This window comes from Anabrus simplex, chromosome X (genome assembly GCF_040414725.1).
Source record: "Anabrus simplex isolate iqAnaSimp1 chromosome X, ASM4041472v1, whole genome shotgun sequence".
Classification (NCBI taxonomy): domain Eukaryota; kingdom Metazoa; phylum Arthropoda; class Insecta; order Orthoptera; family Tettigoniidae; genus Anabrus; species Anabrus simplex.
The window spans coordinates 101,577,624-101,599,198 of record NC_090279.1 but is presented as its reverse complement, the minus strand read 5'-3'; the positions used below and the strand labels follow the sequence as shown (position 1 = coordinate 101,599,198).

Below are 21,575 nucleotides of genomic sequence, written 5' to 3'. Positions count from 1 at the left end.
GTAGACTGCCATGTATATTAAATCGTTCGGAGAGTTTATGGAGCAACAGAGTATGGTCAACAGAATCAAAAGCTTTCGAAATGTCTACGTAGCAGATATCCAGCTGTGATTTAGCTGCAATGGCGTGTGATGCAAAGCTATGCAGAGTGGCCAGGTTTGTTAGACAAGAGCCACCTGGTAGAAAACCATGCTGCTTGGTTGAGATATATGGCAAAGTGAATGCGAGGAGATGCTGGTGTATAATTTTTTCAAAGATGAAGGATAGTCTGGGGAGAATAGAGATTGGTCGGTAAGATGAAACATTAAATTTGTTGCCTGATTTGAGAAGTGGAACAATATTTGCCTGTTTCCAGGTAATAGGAAAATAGCCCGCGGCAAAACATCTGTTAAATAATTTAGAGAGAGGGACGCAAAGAGTGCTGGCAGTATTTTTTAGGAAAAGAGGACCTATAGTGTCAGCACCGGTAGCTTTGTTGGTACGAAGAGTTTGAAGAAGGTTATGAACTTCACTTGGTGTGGTAGTTATGCTTGATAGGGTTCTGTTTGAAGCTGTACCAACGGGAGGGAGCGGTTGGTTTTGTAAGGGAGGGGAGAAGTTGGAGAAGAAATACCTGTTGAACAGTTCATTGCGATCGGCGCCATCTGCTGTTGCATCGTTGTGGTTCACGCTGACAGGAATCCGCTCCGTCCTTCTCCGTGTGTTGATGAGACTCCAGTAGCGCTTGGGATTGCTGCGGACGTTTTCAGTGACAGTGTCTACGTGTGTTTTGTAGTCTCTTCTGACCATAAACCTCGCGTGGCGGCGGATTTTAACGAAGGTATTGTGAGTGTGTGGGTTAGGGAAGTCTTTCCACAGGCGCCAAGCTGTCTTCTTATTAAATAGTATCAGTCTGGTCTCTTGTGATATCCAGTGTCGATGTTTGCTAGTAGTATCCTGTTGTGCAGGTACGAAGTCTTTAATTGCAGCTTGCAGCCAGTCGTACAGCAGGTCAAGAGCCGATTCGATATCGGCTATTTCGAGCAGACTCCAGGGAAGGCATTCCAGGGCACGACACATTGCAGGCCAGTTGGCACGGCGCCAGATGTAGGTAGGGCGGTAGGATGTCCTGCTGTGAGGCTTTGAGGAGGGGTGGGGAAGGAGGAATGTAGCATCGAGGGACTGGTGGTCGCACAGGAAAAGGTTTCTGCCTGGGGTTATTGTTTTAAGTTCTAATGAGGAGAGTATGAAGTCCAGGGTGTTGGGTCCATGGGTTGGGTACATATTAAACTGTTTCAGTCCGAGGCCATTAATAAAACTGTCTATAAAATATGTGTCACAGTTGTTAGCTGACAGTCCGGTAGTTGGAGAAGACCACTTTATAGACAAGTTAAAGTCGCCCATTAAAATTACTTCACCATGAGGGAGAGCTGCAATGACTGAGTTCAGGCACTGCTCAGGGTCACTGAATGGGCTGTTTGGTGGTCTGTAGTAACATCCCACAAGTACAGGGCGTCGAGGAAAGAGTAGCTCCACCCACACTAACTCACAGTTCCATTCGAGATCTGTCCTTCGTTTACATGGTAAAGCACTGTTCACTGCTAGCAACACTCCACCACCTAGAGTAGCGCGATCACGACGGAATATGCTGTAATTAGCACTGAGTGGTAGTTCACTGTCACTAGCCCAAGAGAACCATGTTTCAGTAAGTCCGATCACGTCAACTTCTCTTAAGTCTGGCAGGGATAGTTCACAATCAGACAACTTATTGTTTAGGCTTTGCACATTCTGACAATAGATGTTTATGCCTGTTTTCATTTCACAAGTGGTGGGACCGGGGTTTAAGTGGACATCTCCAGCCAGTAGTAGGAGGCAAAGCAAGCCCCTAATCGCTGAGCGACCAGGCCTAGGCTTGTTCGGCTCCGAGCTAGTAGGGAGGCGCCTATAAGTCTGGAAAATGGCGCATCCAGTCAGAGAGAACGCCGGAATGTAGTAGTTTCTCTCTGCTAGTAGCCATGCAAAAGGAGCACTCACTTTTTCACTTGCACACACCGATTCCTTAACTCGAATAGACCCGTGCAGAGAACCGTAAAGCGCAACAACTCTGATTATTACCACACAAACAACACAAACTGCAGCAGCACTAAGCTTGCATGTGTCTCCTCCAGCCTCCATCTTGACACTCAATAACGCACAACAAAGTAAAATGACAAAATAAATGAAGCAATACACGTACAAACACAATATTATAGGACTTCACTTTACAATTTCCCCTATTTTTAGGACTTCATACAATTGCGCGATGAAGTTCAGTTACAAACTCACGCAGTGGCAGACTGAAGTCAAGGCCATTATTTTTCTGGATGGCACTGTTGAAGATACTACAGATCCTGTTTACCGGCGAGTTATCATGGGCACACATCCTGGTTTTTTCATTTAAAAATGTTATGTTATTTCTGGAAGTGAAGCGAGGTACAAGAGACAGTAATTCTGGATTATCAGCAGCGTACTTTACAACTTTAAAAAGAAATTTTACTGCATCATTCCGTCTGCAAATTTCTAAACTCTCCACTCCAAAATTTAAAAGGATATCACTATAGGGTACCATACGGGGATAGCAGCCAGATTTTTTATATTGTAAGTATTTTAAAATTCTTTTTTGTAATTTTTCTATCTGGTAGACATATGATTGACACCTAGGGCTCCTCATGATGCTGGCATATTCTACTTTTGGTCTTACTATGGTATTGAACAGATTAATGCAAGTTTGTGTGTTTTTGAAGGGTTTTATATTCCTGATAATGAATCCTAGGGGTCTTGTACGATTCAGCTATCACTTTCAGTATATGTGAATTGAATGTAAGCTCACGGTCGAATAAAACTCCGAGGTCTTTCATCTCGCAAACCGATCGTAAATCACTGTCACCTAGCTTGTAAGTGTAGTGGACAGGAGTTTTCCTTCTGGTGAACGACATCGATACACATTTTTCTGCATTTAAGTACAGTTTATTTTCAGTCGCCCACTCCAATACACTTTTCAAGTCTAGCTGAAGCTTTTTTCAGTCGTTCATGTTTTCAATGGTTTTGAACACTTTGAAATCGTCGGCGTATAGCAGACAGCTGGAATATTTCACTTGTTCAGGCAAGTCATTGATGAATGCAAGAAAAACTAAAGGGCCTAAATTTGACCCTTGAATTATTCCTGAATTTGCAGGATATTCCCGAGAAGAATGTCTCTGGAAAGAAACAAACTGCTTCCTATCACCCAGATAGGAACTAAAAAAATGCAACAGTTGTTTCGAGAAACCGAACAGGTTTAACTTACTTAGCAGGGCATCGTGATTAATTTTATCGAATGCTTTGGCGAAATCTATAAATACTACGTCCATTTGTCCACCCGTGTCAAGTTCTGTGGACACTCGCTGAGTGAAGTTAACCAAGTTTGTGATTGTGGAACATCGTGAAAGGAAACCATGTTGTTTGTCTGATATAAGAGGTCTTAAATATGCTGTTGGTCGATTACATAATATAAATTCAAAAACCTTTGCTATCGTGGATAAAATAGAAATACCCCGGTAGTTGTTAATTAGTGTGGGATCTCCTGATTTAAGGATGGGGCACACTCGTGACAACTTCCAAACGGATGGAAATATGGATGTTTTAATAATCAAATTAAAAATAAATAGAAGTGGATGCTTAAGAACATCTGAACAACCTTTTATCACATACGGTGGTACTTGGTCTGGTCCTGCAGATGCTCTATGTTTCAGCTTTTTAAGTGCTACTTCAACCTCTTCTAAAGCAAAGTTTTCAATGCATTGTATCGTTAGTGAAAGGTTAGGTATGCGATATTGTGCCTTATGCGGGGAATATACTGATTGGAAGTAGTCCGCAAAACCTTCTACAATTTCATCCTTGGTATCTAGTACGTTATTTTCATATTTGTAAGTGTCGCAATCCCTCATATTCTTTCTCCAATTTTTAACGTATGCCCAGAAAGATCTAGCGTCATTGTTCATACCTTGTTCCACTGTCTTAATGTATCTTCTATGTGCAGACTTAATTTCAGATTTAATTTGAGCTCTCAGAATTTTATATCGACTATCATAATGTTCCGTAATGTGCTTCCGCTTTCTGTAATATTCTTTTTCTTTCAATTTTCGAATTATGCTATCTGTGAACCAAATGGGGTATATTTTGCCGTTACCTTTTTTTTTTCGTGGGAACCGTTTCGTTTATAGCTAAATAAAGGTTGCCATAAAAACAGTCTACTGCAGCATCAACTTCATTGCATTCATACAGAGAGTTCCAATTCGTGTCTCTAAGCCTCATGAACAGTCGTTCGTAGTTCGCTTTTTTTAAAATTATATGAAGTCTGGGGGGGTAATGTTAGGTTTAGCCCGATTCAATGTAATTCGTAGTTCTATTTCTAAGGCCGGGTGATGTACATCCTCTGTCAGTAGCGGGTCTGTGGTCCTTGTGCATTCAATGTTTGAAATATTTTGATTAGTCATTACTAAGTCTAAAGTTTTCCGTTACAATTTGGAACTGAATTACATAAGGACAGATTATGAAGATTAATAAAATTTCTTAATTGTTGACTTTGTGTATTTGTGTTTAAATCACTGTTCATGTTACTAATTGACGGTATGTTGTAATCACCGACAATGACGACATTACTGTTGTGTAGCTCGTATTGAGATTCTAGCCATCCAAATATTTCACTGTAGACAGCTGATTTTGAGGAAGGTGGTACATACACATTACCTAAATACCATACCTTTCCTTGAATGACAACTTTCAGTAAGAGCCCCTCAAAACTATTTGTGACCTGTTCGGCCTTGAGCACAGTTAATCCTCTCCTGACAGCAGTGAGCACACCCCCACCCCTCCTAGTGCTAAGGTCAGCCCTGTCCACTCTGTACTGCTCACTACAGACCTCACTATCAAACACAGTAGAGTCCAGCCAAGTCTCTGTTAGGGCCTTGAATTGATATGCATTGGCCTGAATGTTCTGACTCAGTTCATCAAGTTTTGTTTTTAACCCGCACACATTTTGATAATAAATATTAAGCCTAGTGTCGTCCATTAATTTACAGCTTATTTAGATCATCCCGGTTGTTAAATAACAACTACTTTGGAACCCTGAGTTTTACACATTTTAATGACTCCGTTTCTTACCCATATGTACGTGTAGTCCTTCTCTCTGCGGATGACTCAGGTTTGGGCTAGCAGTTTTCGTCTCTGCGGTGACAGACTCTCATTGATGTAGATGACGCTGTCGCCTGGAAGATCTGCGTGCCTGGTGGAGAGATTTCTCTTCACTCGCCGTCTTTCCATGAACAGATCTTTTGTCCATTCACCTTACCAGCTTCAGTTAAGTATATAAATTTCATTATTCGTCTGTATTGAACCAAGATTACAATTTATTAAAATTTGTATCCACCTTATTCAATACCAAAAATGTTGTCAAGATGAAATTACAACATGTATATTTATTTTATCAGGACTAGTTTCGACGCTTTATATTGCGTCATCATCAGCTGAAATACACTGGAAACATTGGCAAACATATATAAGTTTATCTACGTCACACACATTATAAAAACTATGATAAAGATTTAAAAACCATATTATAATTATACTATTTCCGAGTCCATATTGTCCAAGACTTGCAATTATTAAACTTTGGATTGCTAAAATCTGATGCAATTTGGTTTAAATAATCATTAAAATTAAATAAAACTAATAATAAAATCACGATCTTCTTAAAAACATTCACTTTGTGTGACGTTTTTTTAAAAATGTTTTTGTAGAACCATATTAAAACCATTCAATAAAGTCCTCAGGCTATAGCCATGTAGTGAACATAATGTCGCAGAATAAGGTTAAACAATCTTCTTAAATGACATTGACACTGTTTGACACTTCAAAATCTTTTAAAATTATTCTATGAAATCTTCAGAATGTTGAAATGTAGCGATCGTGAAAAGAGGCGGACTCAGAAGCCGGTGCTTTATGAAGTTACCAATTATTTCATTCTCAGTTCAATGCGGACCTGAAATAATATGTGTGTTGAGCAAAAGTTGTGTAGTTTATGTAGTTTAGTGCCTAGCTAATAAATCTTAGTATTGAAGCTACCAGTCTAGTGTTAATTGATCCTACTACCCCACCAACTCGCTACACTATTATAGGTAGAACGTTTGTGTGCTTGGGGATGTGTGGAGTTGCAGTTTGTGTGGGTTTCCTGAAGGAAGGGTGTCTATGAATGGTCAAATCTAGAAAATTGATTAGCCTGTTTGCTTCGGACTCAAGTGTAAATTTAATGTGGGGATCAATGCTGTTAATATCGAGGCCGCATTCTTAATTTCTTCGTTCATAATTATGAATGTGTCATCGACGTACCTGGCCCATAGAAGAATTATGAAATTTGTTGTTGATTTTACAGTGTTCCAGATAATCTAAATAAATCTCCGCTAAGATACCAGAGGCGGGTGAACCCATTGCTAATCCGTCTTGTTGATAAATAGTTTTGTGAAAAGTGAAAAAGTGATTATTGCCGACTAATTTCAGAATGGAGATGAAGTCATGTATTTCAAGTTTGCTAAGAGGACTGTATTTCTTTAAGTTGCTTTCAATAATAGGGAAAAGCTTTGCTGTTTGTATGGTGTTTTTAATAGACTTATTGGCGAGAAAATGATAGTTTTTAGCTAAGAAACTTTGGACGATTTGAGAGGCTTTATACAGAGGACTAGGCCAATAGTTAATAATAGGGCGGATAGGGATGTTGGCCTTATGGATCTTTGGGAGGGCTTTAGCTGTAGGAAGACCCGGGCTCATACTTAATAGCTTAGATTTTTCGTGGTCCGTGAAAAGAAAGGAAGTGTTCTTTAGGGTTAGTTTTAATTGTTGCTGAATTCGTTGGGTTGGGTCTTTCTTAATTATTGAAAAGGTGCTGCTGTTAAAAAATTCCTTAGTTTTAGAGACATAGTCGGTTTTATTCATTATAACTGTGGTATTGCCTTTATCAGCTTTAGAGACTACTAGGTCATTATTATTGATTTTCCTTTTAAGTTTGGCGATTTGTTTGTGTTTGGAAATCTGCTTATTGTCAGCGGGATTAATGGAGGAGAATCTTTGTTTATGTTCTCAGAGGTAAAAATTTTGTCTAATTTCCTTTTTACTTCGAATCTAAGTTTATTGTGTTGTTCTAGCGGCATTTTGTTGATGGCGGCTTCAGAATCAGTAACTAAAGTAGTGGCAATGTTCATTTTGTTCAGGTTAGGCCAGTTGTGCTTTGAGCCTTTCGATAGAACAGCAGTTTCTTCTTCATTTAAAGTTACTTTAGACAGGTTAACTACAGGGGTGGGGTGGGGGGGGGGTGTAATTTCTCAATTACATTTTTAGACAAACTAGTCTCTTTAGACTGATTTTTCGGTGGAGTTGTGTTCATTTTTAAAGTGTTGGATTTTTTTCTCTAAGGTAAGGGGGCACTACGTGTAGGGGGGCCTGTCCTTTTCCCCTGGCCTTCCATAAATACTGTAAAGGTTTATGGTAAATAAATAAATAATGAATGAATGAATGAAGTTGTTTCTGCGAAAGTAGGTCAAAAAGTCTATTATTAATTTGGTCTTGGAAAAGATTCCACTGGGCACTAGGGAGCAAATTGGCTGCTTCAAGGTGAGTCTCGTAAAATCTATTATCAAGTAAGATTTTTTCTTGTGTAAAAACGAGATTTCATTTCTTAGCCAAATTTTGTTGATTTTTTGGCGAGTGTTGATAGAATGAGGTGCGGAACAGTGTTTTTAATGGTGCCTTTAAAAAAAGAAATTGGAGAATCATGCATAATACACTGCTTCAAGAAGCTGATATCTTTGCCCAATTTGGCGATTTTAATTTTCAGGCTCATGTAGTAGTACGCCTTTCGCTTTGCCTGGTAGGCTATCTCATTGAGAGAAACTTTATTTTGTTCCGTATTGGCCTCCATTATTGCTCTCTTCATTAGCCCAGCTCCTCTCCTCTATGCCATCACACTACTCAAGATGAGTTCACCTCCTTTCCCTTATATTTCTTTTGGCTATGAACATTTATATCACGCCTAATTTGGCTTTCAATCTTTTCGTCAGGTCTCCACGTTTCCATACTGAACTGGGAATCGTGACGTTAATTCAAATTATGATCTTCACACGACCACATTGTTGGCTTCGAAACCACCTGAATTAAGCCTGTTAATTACCGCGAATTAAGAGAACAAGTTTTATTCTTCCCACTGATAACATATGTTGCCTTATGATCTATGCACCTCAAGCTGGACTATTCTCTTGTTTATCAAGACTCAACAACTGGGATACCTTCTCAAAAATGTTATATTTTACGGTCAGACGCACCATATTCATTTTAACATTACATTTAAAATTTGCCTTAGTAGGTGCATTTAAATGTTGTATATAGGTACACCTCTTGTTCTACAACCCTCAAGCTGGACTATTTTCTTGTGTATCATACCCTAACTATACACTAGGGAATCTACCCACACTAACGTCTTTGTAGTGAACGTGCCCCACAGGCATGATTTGAGTAGAGACTTGTGTGTGAACATTGAAGTGGACAAGGTCAATACAGATATTGTTAAAATTTGTAAACATTTTTGGAATACTCAGGTTATTGAATGCAGCAGTTTTGAGAGATACTGTTATACAAAACATGGCCTTAATCTAAACAATTCAGGTAAACGAAAGATAGCAAATATTGTTCTAGATTTTATTAATCTTCAGATATGTACTATAAAACAGGCAATTCCCTTGAGTTATAGTACTGACCAGGAAAACTAGTAGAAAGAGCCAGCTGCACTTCAAGCTGGCTCATCCAACTAGAAAAAGAAACTCAGGAAAGTAAGGAAATTCAAGTTACCCAATTGCAACAGTAAAGGTTTTTTTTTTTTTTTTTTTTTTTTTTTTTTTTTTTTTTTTTTTGCTAGGGGCTTTACGTCGCACCGACACAGATAGGTCTTATGGCGACGATGGGATAGGAAAGGCCTAGGAGTTGGAAGGAAGCGGCCGTGGCCTTAATTAAGGTACAGCCCCAGCATTTGCCTGGTGTGAAAATGGGAAACCACGGAAAACCATCTTCAGGGCTGCCGATAGTGGGATTCGAACCTACTATCTCCCGGATGCAAGCTCACAGCCACACGCCTCTACGCGCACGGCCAACTCGCCCGGTACAGTAAAGTTTTAGGGAGGAAGGGGGTCTGAGATTGCTCTTAGTAAACTGTCAAAGTGTGGTAAATAAACAATTAAAATTCAGTACATTGATGGAATCTTATGAGACTGATGTGGTGATAGGAGTGGAATCGTGGTTGAGAGAAGGGGTGGGTAACAGAGAAGTATTTCCAGAAGGGTACACAGTCTATCATAGAGACCGAGGAGATAAAAAGGGAGGGGGGGTGTTTATTCTGGTGAAGGAAACTTGCTGTTCGCATGAATGGTTTACCGATGAAAGGGATGAAATATTAGGGATAAAATTAGTTTGTGATAATATGAAGGAGGTGGGAATTATAGGAACATACAGGCCTGCAAGAGAGGAAAGAGACATGGAAATATTTGAGAAAATAATAGATTATACTCATAAAAACAATAATAATGATATGGTAATAATTTGGGGATATCTAAATTTGCCTGAGGTTGAATGGAATGGAGCTGCAAGTGAAGCCCATGAACATAAACTGGCAAATAAGTTAATTTGGGAGGGAGGATTTACACAAGCAGTACAAGAACCGACTCGTCTCAATAACTTACTAGATGTATTCTTGGTTAAACCATGGGAAATTGTTGATAAGACTGAGGTAATTGAAGGCTGTAATAATGGATGTACGACTCGTACCAAAAAGGCTTAATAAGAGGGTTACACAAGACAAGACATTGTACAGAAAAACTAAAGTTGATGAATTTGGGACTTACCTTAAATCACAATTCAGTTGCTGGATAAGTGAAGTAACGTGGATACACTTTGGGCTAAATTTAAAGGAATCATTTGGAAAGGAGAGAAGAAATTTGTACCTGTTAAGAAGGGTAAAATGACCTCAGACCCTGTTTATTATACAAGGGAAATAAGAAAATTAAAAAGAAAATGTAGAATAGTAAACAGGAAAATCAAAGAGGGTAGGGAGAGTAGAGAAACTAGAAAACAGCTAATGAGGGAACTGAATAGAGTGAAAAAGGAAGCAAAAGAGAATTATATGAATGGCATACTTCAAGAGGATAATGACAACAAAGGGAAATGGAAAAAGCTGTATTGATATATCAGGAATCAAAAAGGAAAAGGAATCCAAATTCCTACAGTGGTGGGAGAATGGGGTGAACACTATTTAACAGATACTGAGAAAGCAAACCTATTTAGTAGGGAATTTAGAGATTCAGTAGATGATTGTCAGGAGTTGGAAACTGAAACAGAAGATAGAGAGGGAGAGACACAGAGGGAAACAAGAAGCTTCTCATTCACAAATGAAGATATTTTCAGAGAAATCCAACTGCTTCAGGAAGTGATCAAATTACTGGGGAGGTATTAAAGACAATGGGGTGCTGCATAGTGCCTTATTTAAAATTTCTCTTTGACTATGTCATAAATAATAGTGTAATACCAAAGGAATGGAAGGAATCTATAATAATACCAATTTATAAAAGAAAGGGTGATAAAAGGAAACCAGAGAACTACAGACCAATCAGCCTGACCAGTATAGTTTGTAAAATACTGGAGAGTTTAATATCAAAGTACATCAGAGGGATATGTGATGATAAAATTTGGTTCATGAGGAGCCAGTATGGATTTAGAAAGAATTTTTCTTGTGAGGCACAACTGGTGGGATTTCAGCAGGACATATCAGATCAATTGGATTCAGGAGGTCAGTTAGATTGCATAGCCATAGATCTTTCCAAAGCCTTTGATAGAGTGGAACATGGAATATTATTAAAGAAATTGGAGGGAATAGGATTGGATGTAAGGGTTACACGTTGGATAAAAACATTTCTAAATTCAAGGGTTCAGAAAGTCAAAGTAGGAAATAATGTATCGCAGGAAGAGAAAGTTTGGAAGGGAATTGCACAGGGTAGTATAATCGGTCCGTTACTTTTCTTAATATACGCAAATGATTTATGGAACAATATAACATCAAAAATAAGATTGTATGCAGATGACATAATTGTTTATAGGGAAATAAACAACATTGAGGATTGTTCAGAATTACAAAGGGATCTTGAAAGTATCCAACAATGGGTTGAAGAAAATAATATGAAAGTTAATGGAGGCAAATCAACTGTTACAACTTTTACAAACAGGAGCTTTAAAACCGAATTTGAATATACTTTGGATGAGGTAGTTATCCCAAAAGATGGCAAGTGCAAATACTGAGGTGTGAGATTTGAAAGTAATTTGCACTGGAAGGGTCATGTTGATGACATTGTTGGGCAAGCATACAGATCGTTACATGTCATAATGAAGCTACTTAAAGGATGCAGCAAAGAATTAAAAGAAAAAAATTACTTGAGTATGGTTCGTCCATTATTGGAATATGCAAACAGTGTTTGGGATCCTCACCAAGAATACCTAATAAAAGAAATAGATAGTGTGCAGAGGAAAGCAGCAAGATTTGTAACAGGGGATTTCAGGAGAAAGAGTAGTGTATCAGAAATGTTAAAGGAACTTGGGTGGGAAACTTTAAGTAAGAGAAGGGAGAAAACTAGATTTATAGGATTATATAGAGCCTATACGAGAGAAGAAGCATGGGGAGATATCCATGAGAGGCTTCAGTTGGAAAATAATTATATCGGCAGGACTGACCACAAATATAAAATTAGAAGGAATTTTAGCAGAAGCAATTGGGGTAAATTTTCATTCATTAGGAAGGGTGTGAAGGAGTGGAACAGTTTACCAGGGGTAGTGTTTGATCCTTTTCCAAAATCTGTACCGATAGTCAACAAGAGAATAAACAGCAACAGAGAAAATGAATAAAGTGTTAGAGGGCATTCGACCAGTGCAGGTTATTGTAAATTTAAAAAAATGTGTGTGAATAAATTAATTCCATCCCCTGGTCTAAGGAGTTTGGACAGCCAAAGTAGGGGACTGCCTGTAGGGGTGAAGTACAGTGGGGACTTCGAGGGCCCTGGGACTGCTACGGTAGCTGTGAATGCCTTTCAGGAACTCTGAAAAGTGGTGGCAAAAGGGGCTCTGGTTAAGACGTAGCAGGTTGTTATGCTACTTAGGTTCCAGAATGGGTAAAAAAAAAAAAAAAATTAATGCAATGTAAAGTTTAATCTTATACCCGTTGTATAGTATCATTTGAGGTAATTCCACATACTGTATATCAGTTGACTATATTTGTAAGTAGTACACGAGATATTATAAGTAGAATTTTGTAAACAATATAAATTTATTAAGGATGAGCTGTGTGTTTAATAGAAAAAATTGTTAGCATAAATTGTATAATATTGTATTATAGGAAAATTTTCTTCTCTTGTTAATTTAATATTTAGTGCTTGACAATAATGTATTTTAGTGTACCATTTGCCACCGAGGTAGACACCTCATTTGCAAATAAAGAGATTTTGATTTGATTTGATATTTGATTTGATTTGATTTGATTTGAAGGACTGTTCCGAGAGGGAATTGTTCGAGTGAATGTGACTTCGTGAAAGAGGAACATTAGCCATGTCACAACGTAAATTAACTCGGCATCATGTGAGACTGTAAGGAATTTATGATCTGCCTGGACGACGACAATGAAGGCAACGGTAGTGATGGCAGTGATCTGGGGGTATAGAGCCTCTACCAATGTGAATAAAGTTTCTGAATTATCGTACATCAGATTTTATCCAAAATCTTTTGAGTTAGCACCTGTGTATATTACTGTAACAATTATGGGTGTATTAAAAGTGATAATCTTGTCGGCCGATTTCTTCTGTATTTTCTAACATCGCGTTAATAGGCCTAAGAAGTTCGTAGTAGATTTGTCTTGTATAATTTTGTGTGATGGTATATTTTATTGTAAACTTAATCGCTGTGTTAAAAGTGCAATTGTTGTCGGCCGATTTAATTTGTATTTGTATCATCGCGGTTACATTAAAAATATTTCTCCCATGTTTTAAAAAACTCACGTGTCGTACAATAAGCTGCTGTTGTGGCGCTAACATCGCTTCATGTGCCATTCCAATGTGACCAACCTTTTGCCCAGCTATCATCTATGATTTTAACATGGAGACCTGTACTCCAGAGTTACCAGCTGCCCAGAATTAAAGTTATGGTATTCAGCACGGTACAGCACGGGCTGTAATGATCGTAGGAGTCTGAAATTTTCTAGATATACTAACTAAGTAATGTGCTTGCGAATTATGCCACAAGCATTATTAGTTCCAAGTTTTGCCACCAGGTGAAAATATGGTGCTGTAAGTGGTCAGAATGTACAATATTCCATAACTCTGATGTCAAAATGTTCTTCCAATAGAATATCCTTGTGTCACTTCCTTGGTTGTTGCTTGGTGATGCATGTTGTTTCCTTTTGTGAAATGGATCTTCGTTGCAAAGTAAGAAAAGTTTAACCTTTCCATGTGAAATGTAATGCTTATTTATCAGAATGGCAGTAATAGCAATGCTGCATTGTGGAAATACCGCCAACAGAATTAGCAGAGAAGTGATTCCATGACAAGTAATGGGGTGAAGAAAATGATTAAGAAATTCGAGGGAACAGATCAATCAGGTGTTGCACCCGGGAGAGGACGGCGGCCCAATCCCGTGGACATTGTTGATGAAGTTACTGTAGTCGTAGCAGACCGTGCAGCACATTCTCCCAATTCTGTAACCAGTGCTCGAGCTGTGTCACGTGAATTTTCAATCCCCCGATCAACAGTTCCCAAGATTTTGTGGTGCATTTTACACTGGTATCCCTATAAACTTCACATTGTTCACAAATTGGATTGTGGCGCGTGTGAAAATGGACAACATGTGGCCGGGGAATATTCTGTGGACTGACAAGGCTCATTTTACTCTCGAGGGTGCAGGGAGTACACTGAAGTGTCGCATATGGGGTTCGACTCCTCCAAACGTTGTGCAGGAACAACCTTTGCATTCAGCTTAGGTGACTGTTTGGTGTGGTTTTGCAAGCTCCTTCATTTTCGGTCCACTTTTCTTTGAGGAGAAGACCTCTCGTGGCCCTGTTGGGTGTACAGTGACATCTGCACCTTATAAGGACCTCCTTGTGCAATACGTGATTCCAGCTTTGCAGGAACACAACTGTAACCTTACTGTCATTTTCGTGCAAGAGGGGGCTACACCATTTATTGCTTGCCAAGTGAAAGAAATGCTTCAAGAAACCTTCAGTAATGAGCACATTATCTCTAAGCATTTTCCAGATGTGTGGCCTCGCGGTGCCCCGATCTAAATCCGTGTTACTTCTGGTTGTGAGGATATTTGAAAGATCGTGCTTATCAGGGGCATGTCCAGTCTCTTCCTGAGCTAAAGGCTAGCATACGATGACATGTCTCTCTGATTTCACCCAATATGCTGCGGGCAACTGTCGACCATGTCGTGTAACGAGTTTGGAAGCCATATCGAAGAGTGTTTGTAGCCATAAATGCTAATAAACCTCCCAGAGCCACCATTATCATGTGTTTGATTCTTCCTGCCTTTTTTCTGTGACCTCTACCATTGCTTAGAGTGCCATATTTTTGCCTTGTGGCAAAACTTGGAACTCATAATTTTTGTGGCATAATTTACAAGTGTATTGCTTAATTAGCATATCTACAAAATTTTGAGATTCACATAATTACAGCCCATGCTGTACTTTAATTGTAGACACCTGGTAGATATGTAACACCAGCTTGGCACAGCACGACTTGCTCCATCATTAACATCCCTGAGTCCATTAAGTAGGGGTCGTGACTGCGTACATAAGCAGCTTTGCCCTGATGAAAGCCGATGAAACTTGGCCAAAAGCTTGGCTTTTTGTTAAGGCTTGTTAATGCAAACTGGCTTTTATCCAGGTATAATATTTATATATTTTTAAAATGACAATGAGTCGTGAAATCCTACTTTTCTTAAAGATGTCAAGATTCTTGCATTTATCCAAATGTTTCCTGCATTACAGTATGTTAACGAACATGTTAACTCTCAATAGTCACAATCACTGCAAATCTAGGAAGCCATGGCTGAACAGTGGGATTTTTGGTTCTGCTCAAATGCACATACAGCTGTAAACCTATGCATGTTATGTGAAGTCAACATACAGAGGTTGTTTTGACTGAATTTGCTCTGGCTTGAATGCATTATGGTAAAAGCAGAGAGTATGTGAATGCATAATTCAAATATCCTTTCAAGAGAGTTCTTCTTTTGGAAATTATTTCCAAACATACGTCTGTTGTAAGGCAATGTATCCATGCTAAAAGCCAAAAGTGACACTTGGCAGAAAGTTTAATGCACATCGCAAGGTTAACCAATGTTGATAGCGGTGGCAGTTAGTTTTTTCCGAGCATACAATTTTCTTGGCTTAAAAGCTCACCTCAAATTCACAGCAGATTAAGCAGATAAAATAACTGTAAGGAAATATGAAAAAGAATGAAAAGAAAGAAAATATCGATTACAGGGTGGAGAGATGACGGACAGGATGAGTAAAGTATCCACCTGGAAAATTTAATGAAAATTGTGCCAGTGCTCAACGATCATGTTGAACCAGATGAAAATCCATAAGATTGTAATGTGGAGTATCTAGGTAAGAATTTTAGCTGGTGTAATTATTTTTATTAAGTTCTTGAAATAACTGGTTGGTGTTTGAACAAAATAGTTTGTAATGATCATAACTGTCAAAACCTATTTTAAATTTATTACCTTCTTTTATAATTTCTGGAGTACAGTAGTGTTATTTGTGGTGGATACATTTGCGTATTATCATAATAATCAGTCTTACAAGTAAATAATGTTATTGTATTGTTACAGAAGTACAAACTAACGCTGGTATTGAAGTTTTTGAGGATTTCCAAACTGCAAGTCATGTAAGTGTTTACACAGTTGGTCTACAGATGCTTTATAATACTAATTGCAGAAATGAAAAGTTCATGTGCATATAATCACAAATTTATAAAAAGTTAAGTTCACCACATTTTATAGAACAGATAGTCTATATATTTTTTTTAAATTTATTTTAGGTAGAAGCTACTCCAGCTGAATCAACTACAACACCCACACAATAACGGAGAAGAACTTCAGTTTATTTTTTATTTCAGAATCTTCCTGCAGCATTTGCAGGTTTCCATGATGATGAAGAGTGCGGAAGACGGGACAAATCAATTATTTTGAATTAAATAGACTAACTGATAGATTCCTAACTGTGTTACTGTGCACTTAAGTTCCATAAGTATGGCTCCCACATATATAAATAGCACCTTAGAGTGCAAGTAAAGCAATTGGTATATTGAATCCCTTGGCTAGGCCGAACCATTTGGAGAAAGGAGTAGTCCCTCTTCCTCATATCATTGAACCATTGGCAGTAATTTTCTTGGAAGTATTTAATAGTAGGCTCATAGCTAAGCCTCTTTCCTGTCTTCACTTCTTCAGGCTGACTTTCTTGAGTTTCGAATCTGATGGTGAGATCTATACCTCTTCACACAAGTGAAAGTTAAATGCTCTCAAAGTTCCGTGAAAGTTCACCTTGTAGACAGTCGCCGAGAAAAAGGACAAGTGGACCTATCTGGTATGCTATAGACAATCATTTTTATTGCCTTCTCTCCATTCATTGCATGACAATTCCTGGTGTTTGTTGGCTGGAGAGTACTGCCTCAACAAGAGATGTCTTTACCTTTGTGATCTTTCTTATTCCAGTTCTTGAAAGATTTTAGTTTTAACTCTTGGCACACCTTCCAGGTATCTATTTGGCCCCATTGGCCATGAATTGCTGCAGTTTTTACTAAATTCAATTCACTCAGGCTTGATGAAATTTCATTCAAAAGTCTTCTCGAAGAGTTCAAGAATGGATCGTTTGATTTCAGTAAAATCTTACATGAATTAATTCGTGGCAAGTTTTTACTTCCTGACGTCAACCTCATCAGAGGAGTTAATGAGATGAAACGAATGACGTGATATAAGAGTAATCATAGGATATAAACTTCATCTTTTGAATCCGTATTGAATTGTAATCACAATAATAACTAACATTACATTCTTAATCTAGGGACTAGTTTCGGCCTTGACTGGCCATCATCAGCCATAATACAAAAAACTGTACAAAACATCTAATACTGTAACTAGAACAAATGTACAAACGTGCACAAATGATGTTAAGAGGTATTAAAAACATCTGATGCTCATAAAATGAACAATGTGCACAACACGTAAGATATAAGATGAAATTAAAATAAGGCTCTTGGTGAGATCTAAATTCCTTAGATGCGTTATATCATTTTTAAATGTTTCATTAGTGCAGCCTGTTAAAATATCCTGAAAACGCTGAAGAGTTGTCTAATGGTTGATTCAATGACGGCACACAAAGATATCTATAAACAGCTGGCACGTTCTTAGATTAGGAATTACCGAGCTCGATAGCTGCAGTCGCTTAAGTGCGGCCTGTATCCAGTATTCGGGAGATAGTAGGTTCGAACCCCACTGTCGGCAGCCCTGAAAATGGTTTTCCGTGGTTTCCCATTTTCACACCAGGCATGCTGGGGCTGTACCTTCATTAAGGCCACGGCCGCTTCCTTCCCACTCCTAGCCCTTTCCTGTCCCATCGTCGCCGTAAGACCTATCTGTGTCGGTGCGACGTAAAACAACTAGCAAAAAAAAAAAAGATTAGGAATTCGTAATTCAACGCAGTGTCCATGAAATTAACCTAAATAAGTGATAGTCAAAAATGAACTAAATGGAGAGAGAGTTCTGATCAAGTATTATAGGTTATATGAGACTTACCTTTCGTTGCAGCATGTGGTGTGTGTCCTACTATTGTGTGCCTCATACTAATGAGGAGGAGTTGAGATTGGATGGTGAGATTCAAAGAAAAATTCGGAAAAGGAGAGGGTGGCGGGGAAAGGAAAGGGGAGAGAAGGGAAGGGGATTAAGGCGGTGCTGAAAGATGTGGGGAAACAGATAGCTGCTGTGAATAGTATGAAAAATTGAATTACGACTTTTTGGTTTGACGTTTCTAAACAATGGGAATTAGAAGGTCAAACAGGATATTTGGCATTTCTATGTCAACAAGTTTATAATTTGGGTTAAAATATTGATCTATATGTATGAAGCAGCTTTCTATAATGTTAAGGATGATAATTTTGAGAATTTCCATATGCTATCTTATGTCTGTGATTTTGTGATTATAGTCACCCATATGCTGTCCCAGAGCTGAAAACCTATTCTACTTCAGGGCATTAATGTGTTCTAAGTATCTTATATTAAAGCTCCTTCCAGTCTGTCCAACGTAACAAGAACCACAACTGTTGCAATTAATGCTGTAAACTCCTGAATTTGAAAAACTATTGAACGTGTTTATGGATGTGGCATTATGTAAGACATCTGCATTCCTATTATTGGTTTTGGAAACTACTTTTACATCATGCTTTATGAAGATGTTGGTGACTTTGTAAATGTGTTCATTGAACGTAAAGGTAGAAAAAGAGTTGTTATTTTCTTTATCTTTTTTCAAAGAGGTTGAGGGGCGATATTTATATTTAATGATTATTCTTTCAATAAAGAAACTGTTATCCCATTACAAATAGTGTTCAACTCATTTTTAAGGTGTCTTTTTGACATTGGAACATTAATAATAATAATAATTATTATTATTATTATAATAATCGTATGGCCTCAGCTACCGTGTGCAGACATTTCAATTTGACGCCATCTGGCTGTCTGCTCGTCAATTTCGACGTTCCGTTTTACTCTAGGTCCACTAGATGGCAGACCAAGTAAACCGAAACTCTCTTGGGCGTCTATGGCTGAGATTTAATTAATTTTGTCGGGTCACCAGAGATCTTTTACATGCCGACATCGTACGACATGGAGTGTCGAATGGACTTTTTTCCATCCTTCAAAAATCCGACTACCTCTGCCGGGTTTGAACCCGCTATCTTGGGACCCGGTGGCCGACACTCTACCACTGATCCACAGAGGCAGCTATTGGAACATTGAAGGCTCGGTACACCATGCTGTTGTATGCTGCTCGTTTGTGAATTTGAGGGTGTGAAGAATCTTGACGGATTGTAGTGACTGACTGAGTGGGTTTTCTGAAGGAGCCTGGGTGCCTGATAATAATTAAGTCCAAAAGATTAATTTTTTGTCCAATTTCAGATTCAAGTATAAATTTTATATGTGAATCAATGTTATTTGGTAGTAGCATCTGTTATGCTTTCATTCATCATTACTACAGTGTCATCTACGTATTTTTCCCAGAAAAGGATGTTGTGAAAGTTATTATTATCAATCTTGGTATGTTTCTAAAAATCCAAGTAAATCTCAGCCAAGATACGTGAGGCCGAGGTCATTGAATGACGATGAAAGTTCCATTTTAGCCAGGGGTTCCGAACAGCCATCAGTACAACAGTAGAAGCAGAATTAGTCATTAGCAGATTGCCAGCAGAAAAACAGGATGAAGTAAGAATTGAAGTAAAACATACAATATTAACACCCCTAATTCACCCCTTACTGCTCATAACAAAAATCTAATGGTAATAACCTTATCACTTCAAAAGCGGATAAGGGTAACACCACCGTTATAATGGATAAAGTTGAATATATTAGCAAAACAAATCAATTTGTTAAAGATAGCTCATTTTCTACAGTAAATAAGGACCCTACCCCAAGAATCCAACATCACCTTAAGCAGACTCTCGAGAATACTTCATACTTCTTGACAGAGCAAGGAAAAACTTAACTAATTTTATGAACTCAGGCCTACCCACCGCCAAAACTCTCCCCAAGATACACAAGACCGGCTTCCCCCTTCGCCCGATCATTAACTATAGTACAGTTTACGAATTTCATCGTATAGATCCGTATTGATACAGTTAAAACTAAGAAACAATGTTAGGTTTTGGTCCACCCAATGAATACATAACTTTACAAGTGAACTATTTAAATAAAAACATATTAAAAATATTTAGGAACATGTTTCATGTCTATTTGAGACTTCATCAGCCATAAAATCACGTGGTAGATCACGAAACTCAAAAATCAGAAACTGAAAAAATGGAAGAATCCAATCCCTTTTTAAGGACTGTTTGAGAGACTCAAAAGATATATATATATATATATATATGTATATTGTACCAGGAAAAATGTCTGTCGTTGAGGCGCTGACACTAACTTGAAGAGCATGGACTATTTCTGAGAGTGTGGCATGAAAACATTGGAGTTGGTACAGAAAGGGGTATTAGTTCATTGATCTTAAATTTTTTTATAATCTGATTTTATTGTTCATTGAAGACAAATTAATATCACCTTTTATACAAGTTGAGTTGAAGCGTCGTAGCAGGCTGGAATCTCCGGACTCTGGGATGGTTGCTGGGCACGGCCTGAACAGGAACCATGCCCGTCCTAGATGTGAAGTTCTCGAGGATTTGAGAGTTCTCGATTCTCCAGGCGCACACGTTCCGGGGTTCGATCTCCCATGACAATGTTGATGAAAGGTGAGGTGTGATTCACACACAAGTTCCCCGTACGGCATTCAACTTACTTGTAGCTCTGTTAAATAGATTGGCCTTTAAATTATTGCGTTCACTCATTGCAAATGAAATATGTCAAGTGTTACTAAAATCTTGATTCAAACACCTCGCTGAATTGTAAATGTTCATAAATTGTCACTTGAAAATAAGATGATTGAACTGAATATCTGACCTTGTGTTGGATGTTAGTCGAATTAATACTTGAGAAAATAATGTGTAATTTATAATGTCAAGTTCATGACATGAGCTTGTTAACATTGGCATGGCAGACTAGAATGTTCTATTGGGTCACTAACTCACTGATCTCGTCAGTTTATGATTAGAGCACAAGATGCACAGTTTATGCAAGTTCAGGACACAATGGCACGTTTGAAATAAATTAAGTAAATTAAATGGTACTCGGAAATGTCCTATTCCGTCGATAAACAAAATTAAGTGATCATTAATGTAAAACTGCACTTGGAAAGAGTCTAACACCATCCATGAAAAATGATTACGAAGCATAAATTGTGAGTTTAATTATGACACAAACTCAGATATGGCATGGGTACTCTATGTTTTCACAGTCTGTTACGATGACAAGTTTAAATACAAGTCCAAATGCAGCACTCGAAAAATATTTCATGTTTCCACAATCTGTTATGAAGCATAAGTTCGAACGTAATACTCTGAAATACTCTAAGTTTCCACTTGTCAAGAAGCACAAGTTGAATGTGGTACTTGGAAAATAGCAACATTCACACGAAAAATTTTATGTTTCCACCGCTTGTCGTAAAACACAAGTCCAAATTAGACACTCAGAAAATTACTATGTTCCCAAAAATCTGTTTACGAAAATACAAGTTCAAAATACGAGTTCAAATGTAGTACTTGTAAAAGTTACGACACTCACGAGAGAAATTCTAAGTTCCTTC

At 38.1% G+C, this 21,575-nt stretch overlaps 1 protein-coding gene across 15 annotated transcripts in view; it reads left to right on the top strand.

Moving 5' to 3' along the window:
* Window positions 1-21,575, top strand: part of LOC136886858 (zinc finger protein 41 homolog) — a 348,826-nt gene that overhangs the window by 290,689 nt on the left and 36,562 nt on the right. For 2 of the 15 annotated variants that reach the window (XM_067159720.2, XM_067159717.2), the window contains one exon: window positions 15,953-16,008. The exons of 10 other annotated variants lie outside the window; for them this stretch is intronic. In XM_067159720.2, the coding sequence (XP_067015821.2) occupies window positions 15,953-16,008 (56 nt within the window). Of the gene's footprint in view, window positions 1-15,602; window positions 15,729-15,952; window positions 16,009-16,161; window positions 17,565-21,575 lie in introns of those variants that run through there. 3 more of the 15 variants (XR_011019112.1, XM_067159716.2, XM_067159721.2) reach the window with 3 other exon arrangements.